At 36.0% G+C, this 12,732-nt stretch overlaps 1 protein-coding gene across 1 annotated transcript; it reads left to right on the top strand.

Annotated features, from left to right (window-relative positions):
• The first annotated feature begins 3,735 nt into the window (after positions 1-3,735).
• LOC107796989 (TMV resistance protein N) lies at positions 3,736-9,836 on the top strand. The gene is made up of 5 exons (XM_016619819.2): positions 3,736-4,323; positions 5,085-6,186; positions 6,923-7,357; positions 7,450-8,391; positions 8,601-9,836. The coding sequence occupies exons 1-5, from the start codon at positions 3,845-3,847 to the stop codon at positions 9,324-9,326; spliced, it is 3,684 nt and encodes a 1,227-aa protein (XP_016475305.2). The 5' UTR covers positions 3,736-3,844; the 3' UTR covers positions 9,327-9,836.
• Positions 9,837-12,732: the final 2,896 nt, after the last annotated feature.

Genomic DNA, 12,732 nt, shown 5'->3' with positions numbered 1-12,732 from the left:
CTTCCTAGTCGAAGGCATCGCTGAAAGAAAATAAGGTGAATATTAGAGACAAACACTTACGACTCAACTCTACGCACGATCTAGATTCAGGAAGAAGGTAACAACCCTAGATGTCATGTAGCCTCCTGATTATAAATGTGGCGCGCTACACATCCATAATCAAGACTCTACTAGACATGGCTCATAGACAATCCCTAGGACAGACTTGCTCTGATACCAAGTTTGTCACGACCCAAACTGGAGGGCCATGACTAGAACCCGACCATACTTGCCGAGCACCAACGTACATTTCATCTAACCTTCTTTATTATCTTTTAGGGCTGATGAGATCAATATAAATGGTAGACCTGGATCATGGACAACCAGCAATAAAATATGACGGCATGAACATACATAGCAGGGGATGACCAGACAATCAAGAAACTACATATAAGGTATGAACTACCACGCTACCATGAAAGACTATACAACAAAAACCAGCCGACAAGGCATACCAAACTATACATGAGTCGACACTTGTCTATGAGCCTCTAAATGAACGTAAGTGCTGCAACATAGCCGGAACAGGGCCCCGACATACCCATAATGTCTATAACAGAAATGCATACCAAGACCACGGCAAGTCCGGAGAAGGGATCTCGCCAATCACCGCTGAACTGGACAGCCTATTGTGGTGGGGGAGCTGCACCTGCCTGTCTATCAGGACCTGCAGCACGACATGCAGCGTCCACAAACAAAAGGATGTCAATACGAATAAAGTACTGAGTATGTAAGGCAGGGAACCATAAATACGAACAGTAATGTAAGTAGGGATAGAGAATATACAACCTGGAAAATCTGAGTACCTCTGAGGGCTACTGACATGCAATGCATGATACATATATATGTATACATAAACTTTTAAAACATACGCCTCTGTGGGCATTATCATCATCATATCGTACCCGACCATAATAAGCTTGGTAAAAACATACCCGGCCATCATAAGGCTCGGTATAATCGTACCCAGCCACGTGGAGCTCGGTAAAACCCAACTGATCAGTGGTTGCACAATAGGTGTCGTACCCGGCCGACTATAGCACGGCTCGGTAGAGTAAAATAGATACATATATATAATGCATGCTCGACTCATGGAATCACATTCTAAACCTTTCGGAGTGACGTAAGGTCGGTATCCTCTATACACGTTACTAGGACCAACTCTTCATTACGAACCTTATAAGAATCAGGAAGTACCAACAACATTGATAACATAAGAATAAGAGAAGCAACATTAACATCAATCGTTCCATAAGAGGGAAAGCAATGTAAGTACTGCTAGCTTCTAAGAGTAGAGTATCTTTGGAAGCTCGTTCATTACATTATGTACAATCGGAGTCGTGCAAAAGAAGAAAAGAGATAGACTCACATACCTTGTATATACTGCCCCAATCACAAGCTATGCAATTGTCACAACTCCTTAGTCTACAATAAGAGAAACGATACTATCGTTATCATTTAAGCGTCATAACTATTATGTATCGACCACAACCTATTTTACGTTGAAACGGACAGCACCTCCCCTATATATATGACTTCACACCATTCCAAACAATCACCAAACAGCCCAAACAACATCAATAATAAATATATTGATCCTTCCAAAATAGTCCACGCACAACCTTATTACATCATACATACGACGACCACCGTAGTCGTGTCAAACGACCCGGAAATATTACGAATCGCTATCAGCCCACAACCCTACATTTATATGGTGTTCCTCTACACCCTTCCACCTCCAAAACTCCACAAAATAGTAGTAAAACATGCAGCCCAATAGCAACACAAAACAGTCCACAAAACAGTCCGCTACAAGTGAATAACTCGAACTCACGGCTTCCGATCACCGTCCCGTGAGTTCTTACATGTATAGAACGAATTACCATGAATTCACAACAGAGAAAAATGTATGAAAGATGGCAGTAACTTACATTACTTGTTGGATAACTCAGCTCTTCCCTTGGTTCTTCAAACTCTAGGTTTTACCTTCAAATAGAACTTGAAAGAGAGGGAAAATCGATTAGGGTTTGTGTGGGATTTTTGGGGAGGAGTTGCAGGGGTTAACTTTGGTTTTGAGGGTCTGAAATATGGATGAAATAATTGAGTTCATAACCCCTTAAAAGTCCTCTCTTGGCCGACTTAGATATTTTAATTTTGTCCTATCATTTTGGCAAGTAGGTGATGCACCTACTTGTCATCTAGCAATCTGCGCAGACTTGCGAAAATATGAATATCTCTATACGCCAAGATCGTATTGACAAATGGCTTAAAGAGTTGCAAACTAGACTCGTAGATCTTTAATTTGGTGGGTAGATCACCCCGTAATTCCTTGTAAATTAGGAGAAAAGCTTAGAAACATTTAACCTAATGTTTAAGTAAAATTATGAACCTAAGTTGCGACAACGTTTGTCGACTTTTGTTTCATAACTCGTTTGACTTCAGGACTTATGATACGGATATTATATGATTCAAACACCTTAATACATGACCTTGAGTGTATTAAGAACCTCTAGGTTTACCTGAAAATACGAGTTACCACATCCTTGATTCGTTTAACTTCTAATACTTGTTAATCACCCTTATACACCCTTGTATCACTTAAGACCAATAGGATTAACTTCTTATCATCTCAAAGGTAATTCCTTCTTGAATTTATGTTAACTAATATATGGCATGAACTAACGCGTGTGGATATGGATTGTAACATAAAGCAATTGCTTTAGTCCTCACATTTGTAGGGGCCATTTTTTGTTACACCTAATAGGCTATATATAAGTTTAAAAAAGTTCTGTGTATGAAAAAGTTTGATTTCTTTCTTTAACAAATATAGAGAAGAAATATTTACAATAACTATAATTTCTACCCAGGAAATTACATTTAAAATGAATATCGAATCCGAATTTTATAAGAAACATGTAATATATAGGAAGAAACAATTTGATGAGAATGTTGATAACGAAATCTCAAAATCTCTCGAAGTGTTCTTTAGAGTTGATTACTTTTTATACATAGTAGACAAAGCTATTTTTCCTCTTCAAAATAGATTTGAACAATTCGAAGCATATGAAAAATTATTTTTGGTTTTCTCTTAGCGTAAAATACTGAGATCATTAGATGATGAAAATTCGAAAAAATAGTGTCTTAATAATTGAATGTTCCTTAAAGCATAATACTCAATCTGATATTGACGGTTTAGATTTATTTTCTGAATAAAAAATATTAAGAAAAATAGTACAATTAAAAGATAATGGTTTAATTGATGTACTCAATCAAAAAAATGATTCTTTTCCAAATATCTATATTACTTATAGAATAATGTATAGATTAACTATATTGTCAATTAAGAAAGACTTATTAAGAGAAATTATAAAAAAATTATTAATAATTTTGCATCTAGAAAAAGCTAGAAAAATATACTTCAAATTGAAAAAAAAAATGTTAACGCCCCTCATAAAGTTTGACTTTAGGCCACAAAATTGGTGGGCCGCCCCTAATTATGCTGTCAAGTATATTATGCTAGAATATTTTTCGGATTTTGAACAATATTTTCGTTTAGAATTATCTTTACATAAAAATAGCTAAAATTTGATTACTTTTAAAACATTGACTAATTTTCAAGTATCACTCGTAAATCTAGCTATTTTTGGCCCGAAACCATTAAAAAGAATGTACGTACACCCGAGGATAATCACAAAACAAATCTGAAAGTCTTTGTTTTTGTAAGTTGACTTTCCTTTGTAAACTTTAGCTGTGAATTTTAGTAGCCTCAAATCCTTAATTCCAGTTTCTTGAGCTTTGCTCTATGGCCACTGAACTGAAGTCTCAAGTGTTCTTGAGTTTCAAAGCGAAAGACACCGGCAATAATTTTGCAGATCATCTCTATGAAGCTCTGGTGGGAGCAGGTTTTGTAACATTAAGAAGCTGTGGTGATGAAAATGAGGGAGGTGAAGATATCAAGTTAAATTTGCAAAAGGATATTAAAGAGTCAGGGGTTTCAGTTATTGTCTTCTCAAATGATTATGTGTGTTCAAGTTGGTGTCTTGATGAGTTGGTAATGATCTTGGATTGTAAAAGGATAGCAAGACGTGCAGTTCTGCCCATATTTTACCACGTGGATCCTTCTGATGTTAGGAAACAGATGGGGAAAATTGGAGAAGCATTTGATAGGCATGAAAATCTGGGAGGGAATCAAAGTGGAAATGAGAGGGTCAGAAAATGGAGGGAAGCACTCAAAGAAGTTGCAGACTTGGGTGGAATGGTCTTACAAAACCAAGCTGATGGGTGAGTTCACTAACTTTAAATACACTTGTGACATTTTCTTGAGTATTAAACTAAATTATGAGAATGAGAGCCTTAGAGCAATAGTAAAGTTGTTGCCGTGTGACCTATAGGTCACATGTTCAAGTAGTGGAATCTACAAGGATGCTTGCATCAACGTAGACTGCCTACATCACACTCCTTGAGTATGCTTTGTGCATCGGGCTGCCATTAAACGAAATTATGAAGGGGAAGATGATTTACCTGATAGTCAGAGTCTGTCAAAGATATGCCAATATAGTTGAAACTTAAACTGATAGAAACGGAATGTTTGCTATGTTTGATATTTCAAGATCTGTCTCCAGACATCTACAGACTTGAAGCAATTATGCCTCTTAATCAAACACTAGAGTTCTAAACATTTCAATTGTTAACCAAGTATATACTCCCCTTGAGAAATGGATAAAGAAGAAGTGCCTCTAAACAAGATGGTACTTCAATATAAAAAGATAGAGAAAAAAAGAAAGACCTTTTGGTTCCATTTTTTTCTTCACTTCCTTGTGGACAAAGGAGAAGCTTTAATCTGTATTAGACTTTTCCATACCATTATCTTTATTCTAATTGCTTAATATATTTTTATCTTAGTCCTTCCGGTAACAATTTCTGTACGCTCTATTAGGCCTCTGTGTTTCCATCATTCATGTAGCCTGATTTGATTCTCGATCTTAAAAACTTACATAGTAACTTTTCATTGGTTACTTTCCCATTTTGTTAAACAATTTCAGACACGAGTCCAAATTCATCCAGAAGATTCTTAAAGTGGTTGAGAATAAACTGAGCAGGCCAGTCCTGTATATTTGCCCTCATCTGATTGGAATAGAACGGCGTGTTGAAAAGATTAACACATGGCTAGAGGATGGATCTACTGAGGTTGACACTCTTGTTATTTGTGGTATCGGTGGAATAGGCAAGACAACAATGGCAAAGTATGTGTATAATTTAAACTTCAGTAAGTTTGATGGTAGCAGCTTTTTGTCCAACATTAGAGAAAATTCAACACACCGTAAAGGTTTAGTTACTCTTCAAAGGCAATTTCTTTCTGATATCTGCAAAAGAAAGAAGAAAGCTATGTTTTCTGTGGATGAGGGAATGACTGAGATGAGAGAGGCTGTCCGGTGTAAAAGAATCCTTCTTGTTCTTGATGATGTAGATAACCGTGATCAATTAGATGTTCTACTGGGAATGAAGGACTGGTTCTACCCTGGAAGTAAAGTCATTGTGACAACTAGGAACAAGAGATTGCTTAGGCCTTTTGATGTGCATAAGATTTATGAGTTTGAAGCTTTGAACAGAGATGAATCGGTTGAGCTCTTAAGTTGGCATGCATTTGGTCAAGATTGTCCTATTAAAGGTTTTGAAATGTGTTCAGAACAAGTAGCAATCCATTGTGGAGGACTTCCATTAGCACTTGAAGTTCTTGGTGCTACTTTGGCAGGAAGAAACATAGACATTTGGAAAAGTACAATACAGAAATTGGAAACAATTCCGAATCATCAAATTCTCAGGAAATTAACAATAAGTTACGAATCTCTTGAGGATGATCATGATAAGAATTTATTTCTCCACCTAGCTTGCTTTTTCATTGGGAAGGACAGAGATCTAGCAGTAGCTATTCTCAATAGGTGCAACTTTTACACTGTAATTGGAATTGAGAATCTCATTGACAGAAATTTTATAAAAGTTGGTAAGTCTAACATGTTGATTATGCATCAAATGATTCGAGATATGGGAAGAGACATTGTTCGCCAAGAATCACCAGTGGATCCTGGGAAACGCTCTAGACTATGGCGTTCAAAGGATTCCTTTAATGTGTTAATCCAGAACCGTGTAAGGAATGCTCTCTTATTTTATTTTATTTTTTTAAAATCCCTCCCAATTTAGGAGATCTACAGTGTTTCCACAGCATAACTCGAACCCAGGACCTAACGGTCGTGGGTGGAGGTGCTTTTACCAATTGAGCAAGCCTCACTTGTCAAGGAATGCTCTCTTATATGGCTCTTATAGTAGGGATTCAATGAAATTAAGTTGTTTTTCGCTGATAGCTGATCCTTTGCTAAAATTAGTGCTATTCGTGTTGATTCAGTAGTTAACATAGTTCTCATTAAGTTTAATGAAATGGGTTGAAGATGAGGAGTCCCTTTGGTTCACAGTTATATCTTCTTGAACCAGCAATATTTGTAAAATTTCATTTATTGAGCTAATGATTTCTTATTATTCCAAGAATATCTGAATGCGTCCTCTGGAGTCAAAGTTCTCAGTTCTAGGTATCGTTCACTTCTTTTTTGGGCCTATAGTGAATGGTAGTGCAAACATAGTTGTCAAAGCAAAGTGAACATATGCAGGTATTAAAAATCAGAAAGCTTGTCTGAATTTGTATAAACAACTACTTTATAAGAATAATCATGGTCTTTGAACCTGGTTAGAATATTAAAGTAATAATCTGAGTGTAGAGTTTGGGAAAAGTGCAAGCTGAAAGACCTGTTTATGTTCATCATATTTTTTGCATCCCCTACTTAATGCCTACTTGCGTTTACTCATCATTTTATTTCCTCTACCTGAATAGGCCACTCAAACAATTCAAGGCATTATCCTTGACATGGATATGCTCAAGGAAAGTGACATAGTTAGCTCAAGCTTTTCCGCCAATGATTTCAGGAAACACAAAACAAAAAACTTTCTCAACTATTCTAATCCTCAGAGAGTTCAATTCAAACAGAAAAGGTTTGGTTTTTTTCCATGGCATTTGTCAGACACCAAAGAAGCCACAAATGAGCTGGTTCTAGAAACTGATGTATTTGCAAATATGCAAAAGTTAAGACTGCTTCAATTCGATCACGTTGAGCTTCAAGGATCTTTTGATGTTTTTCCTAAGAGATTAAGATGGTTGCGCTGGTCTGAGCTGCAACTTGAATGCATGCCAATTGATTTTCCTCTGGAGAGTCTTGTAGTGATTGAATTACACCGCAGCAGCTTGAGGAAGATTTGGCATGGAGTCAAGGTGTGTTATAATGTGCTTCATTCTTTAAGCTTTAGCTGAAACTTACTCAGTTTTGTCTAACTCGGTTTTCATTTCTATCTTTGGTCATTCAGTTCCTTAAATATCTGAAGATTTTCGATCTCAGCCATTCCCACGAGCTTCTAAGAACACCTGATTTTTCAGGACTCCCCAATCTTGAAAAGTTGATCCTTCGATATTGTACAAGCTTGATTGAGCTTCATGACACCATCGGATGTCTAGAATCACTTATTCTTTTGAATCTCAAAAATTGCAAAAATCTGCAGAAACTTCCAGATAGCATTTGCATGCTAAAATGTCTGGTGACACTAAATATCTCTGGTTGCTCGAATCTTGAGTATGTGCCGATGAATCTAGATAAAATGGATTCTCTGAGAGAGCTTTATGCTGATGAAATTGCAGTTCACCAAATGATTTCTACTCCAGAAGAGGTCCAACCGTGGTATGGATTTCTGCGGTCCTGGATGCTGAAGGGGAAAATATGTCCTAAAGTTTCACATATTAGTTTACCTAATTCCTTGGTTACTCTGAGTCTTGCTAACTGTAATCTATCCAATGATGCTTTTCCAGTTGCTTTCAGTAGCCTCTCCTTATTGCAAAACTTAGATTTGAGCGAAAATCCAATTTGCAGTCTACCAAAGGGCATAATTTATCTCACCGGACTTCAGAAGCTAGAAGTGGAAGGCTGTGAAAAGCTCAGATCGCTCATAGGGCTTCCCAATGTAGAACATCTCAATGTTACTAATTGCTGGTTGTTAGAGAAAATATCATATAAATCAAGATCATCTAGACTGAAGGATTTGCTTGTGTCAAATTGTGCTAAATTAGTTGAAATAGATGGAAATTTCAAGTTAGAACCCTTAAGAAATACTGAGGCCCTTTGCAAGTTGGGCTTATCGAACTTGGCTCCTATGGATAATGTCATGATCAACCTTACATCTAATATCCTGAGTTACTACCGAATACATGGTAAAGGATGGACTCCAACAAGGAAGACAAAGAAAGTTGTTCTTCAGGTATGTCTTGCTCGTTCTTTCATTGTTTCAGTTTTGTGAATATTAAGCTTCAGATTTTGCTAACAGGGGAGCCTTGGCATAACGGGTTCAAGCCGTGGAAATAACTTAGCTATCAGGATAACGGGATATATATACTTCTTGCTGCAGTACACACCTTGAATATTTACACAGACAAGAACAATTAAAAGTTCATCTGTTACTTTTTGCAGGTACTATACCAACCAGGTGTCTTTAGCACTTTTCTGCCAGGTGAACATGTACCTTCTTGGTTCAGCTCAAAATATACAAAAGAATCACGTACATCTCTCAGAGTGCCTACTTGTAATTCCAGAATTGAAGGCTTGAGTTTTTGCATTGTGTACAAGCGTTCTGCATTTGGTCTAAGTGCTCACCGTCCCCCACGCTTGGCTCCGCCTTCAAGAATAGCTCCTCTTGCTATGCGCAAAGCTCAAAGAGGACCCATTCGGTATCGGCCAGTGGAAAATAAACCATATGAATCAACTTTTGACTGCCCGTGCATTACAGTTAATAACTTAACTCGGAGTTTGAAATGGTCTTACCAGCCCTTGTTCTATGGAGTTCCGGAAGGGAAAGAAGGAATGATGTGGTTAAGCCATTGGAAACTTGAGAATCAGTTGAGCAGTGATGATATTCTGGAGATCACAGTTACCTCAGGAGATGGAATCACAACTGTAGAGTTTGGGCTCAAAATTATGCATGTTGAAGGGCCAAAACTGCAAATAGTAGAACCAAGTTGTGAAGATGCAAGGGCTGAGAAAGACATTGTCAATCCATTTTGGGATGTTGTTTTGGAAGATGCTAGTTCAAAGAATACTTGTTCTATTCGGCTTCCTCCTACTTATCGTCCCCTATGTGTTGCTCGTGAGCCATTTCTGGAGAAGGCGCTCAAAAGAAATATGTCAGAATATAACTAAGGAACCTATTAAGCAGCAATTACATTTATTGTATACCATCTTCAATATACTCTCTGGACCTGCCTGTGCAAATCCCTGCTGAGGTTTATACTTGTATCTACAAATCTTGGAACTTTGTCAACAAATACCCTGATCTCATGGAGCCATTTCTGTCACAGCTAAACATTGACGTCTCTTTGTTTTAACCAAACATTTCTCCATACATTATGAGCTTACATTTTTTGAGCTTTGGGCTCCAACTTCAGTTCAATCTTATGCCTTCATCTCACTGCCTGTAATGGATTGCTGTGTTCAAAGAGGGACTCACAATTTGGTTGGGCAGTATACCTGTGGCAGCCACGTGTTTTAAAGATCAAGACCATAGACATTGTATACTAAAGGGAAGTGCACGGTTAGCCACTAATAATACATGTATTTACTTTTAAACCACTGTTTAAAATGTCTTTAGTCTTTAGCCACTGCTTTAATAAACTTTACCAGCCCGGATGAAAACACCATTTTGCTCATAAAGTTCAGGACCAAGTATCCTTAACTTTTGAACTTGCAACTCTAAGTTCAGGATTACATGTCCTTAACTTTTGTAAGTTTAGGACTCTAGGACTACATGTCCTTAACTTTTGAACTTGGAACTCGAAGTTCAGGACCACCTGTCCTTAATTTCTGTGTTTGTAACTCCAAGTTAAGGACTACTTGTCCTTAACTTTTGAACTTGTAAGTCTAAGTTCCGGACCTATTGTCCTTAACTTTTGAGCTTGTTAGTCTAAGTTCAGGACCAAGTGTCCTTAACTTTTGAACTTGTAACTGTAAGTTCAGGACCAAGTGTACTTTTTGAGCTTGTTAGTCTAAGCCCGTTTGGCCAAGCTGCAAAAATCAGCTTATTTTAAGAAGTGTTTTTTTTCAAAAGTGTTTTTCTCAAAAGTGTTTTTGGTGAGAAGCGGTTTGTGTTTGGCTAAGTTAGTTTGAAAAGCACTTCTGAGTAGCAATTAGTGTTTGGCCAAGCTTTAAAAAACTGTTTCTAAGTGTATTTTTCTCAAAATTGCTTCTCAAAAAAGTGCTTTTTGGTGAGAAGTTACTTTTTCTGTTTCTCCTCAAAAACACTTTTTTTTTCTTCCAAAAGTTTGGCCAAACAACTCAATTTTTGGCCAAAAGTATTTTTGGCAAAAAAAAAATTGGCCAAAAAGAAACTTGGCCAAACAGGTTATAAGTTAAAGACCTATTGTCCTTAATTTTTGAGTTTGTTAGTCTAAGTTCAGGACCTATTGTCCTTAATTTTTGGGCTTCTTACCCTAAGTTCAGGACCTATTGTCCTTAACTTTTGAACTTGTAATTGTAAGTTCAGGACCTATTGTCCTTAACTTTTGAGTTTGTTAGTCTAAGTCAAGACCAAGTGTCCTTAACTTTTAAACGTGTAATTCTAAGTTCAGGACTACATGTGGTTGTCACTATTCTAAAATTTAGTTTCATAGAAATTTTGATGGACTGTCAAATATTTGTTCCGTTTATTCTTATGCAGTTCTTTACTACCAAACCTTACGCATGTGACTTCCAGCCTTCCCAAATATCCACCCAGCAAAGAAATAAATGCAAAACGGCGAGACGAAGAATCTCGAAGGTCTAGTTATCTGGATCCTTTTATAACCACTTTTAATATTTCACGTTTGTATATTTAAATGTATTATTTCGTATAGAGAAGAAATGACTCTTGTCGAGATAGCTATTTGCTGTGTATACTTTTTTATATTTCAACAATATTTCTTGTCGATGTCCTTGCCAAGGCTACTGACGGTGAGGAAGCGACGGTATGGGAAGAGCAATGGAAGAAAGGGTAAAAATATTTTTTTATATTAATTTTAATAGAGTTGTGATTATTTTTGTTCAATATTAGAATTGATGGATAAAAAATAAATAGCACCTTAAATAGTGGCTATCCCACACCATTTTTACTCAGGCCATAGGGATTTTTTCATTCCTATACACTATTTGAAACTTTATTACCCTTAATGTTCACGTTTAGTTAATTACCCCGCATAAACAAGTTTTGTTTACAAAATCTATATAATTCACCTTAAAAGGCTCTCAATCCATTATTTGTGCCTTCAATCAAGGGATGTAGTTACACCCTTTTCCTTTTTTTCTCTCCTCTTTCTCTTTTTCTCTCCTGATCTTCCACCCGCACTCCAAATAAATTTTTGCGTGACTTTTAATAGATATATCTTCAATATGTTTTCCTTATCTTAACATTACAGTATGTGGATAAACATCTCTTAGTTTTAGGTTTACAAAGCCTTTTTCTGCCAACTACTAAACTATACTTTAAATTTTTGTCAGTTTGGACGCAATCTTACGCTGGGACATCCTTTTGAATCTCGGTTTTTTCTTATTAACATTAATTAATTAATTAGCTCACTTAATAACTATTCTAATTGGGCGTCGAGATTATCTGCCCAAATAATCTCTAGGTTTGATCTCATGCATTCTTTTTTCTCCACAATAATTATTATAGTAGCAATTTGACAACGAAGATCGTAAATTTCAGAAAACAACTCAAGTAAAGAAAGAATTAGTCTGAGAAATGGAGCTCCTTCTACTATCATTCTTTCAACCATATATGATTTTTTTTAAGTGTATATATATAATAAAGAATATAACAAATAAAATCTTAGTACCTATTAGATTTTGCAAATGAAAAAATTTGAAGACGGAGAAATACTGCAGAAAGACGTATTTAGGACCATATAAAGTTGTGAAACACTAACGTTCTGACGACATAAGATATTTAAATGCTAAAGAACAATTGAAAACTTATATTATGAGTAATTTGATTTTTTGAAGATCCAAATATACAAACCAAAAACTCCAAACAATGAAAAAAATTAAAGTTATCCGAAATCAAACAATAAATCAATTAATTGTTTCCATTCAATTTTGGTTTTCGATTTTATCTGGATGATACACACCCCTAAATTTAAGTCCCATTTGTATAAGGCCATGAGATCAGTAGAATTGAATAGATTGATTGTTATAGAGGGCCTTTAATTTGCTTGTGTTTTACACTATAAACACCAAAATTGAGTTTTTACGCTGTCTGGTAATTAAACTGGTCAAATCATGAATCCAGCTTAGTGGATATTAGGCAGTACTTAGAAAACAAAATCATCAGCCTGTTGTTTGAACTTAAATACAAATCTTATAAGTATAAAACCTATACAATATGTCTTTTGTATAGTTTGTATCTGATTTATACATAGTAAAAATAAATTGATACAACTAATTATATATTATACAATTTATCTACAACTTATCTATAATTTTTACACATTATTTCTACTCAGTTATATATAACGACAATATCGTATAACTTAAATACAAATTTTATACAAATTTTATACTATATGTCTTTTGTATA

The sequence above is a fragment of the Nicotiana tabacum genome, chromosome 7 (assembly GCF_000715075.1).
Source record: "Nicotiana tabacum cultivar K326 chromosome 7, ASM71507v2, whole genome shotgun sequence".
Classification (NCBI taxonomy): domain Eukaryota; kingdom Viridiplantae; phylum Streptophyta; class Magnoliopsida; order Solanales; family Solanaceae; genus Nicotiana; species Nicotiana tabacum.
Note: the sequence above shows the minus strand (reverse complement) of the source record. Positions and strands in the feature narration are given on the sequence as shown.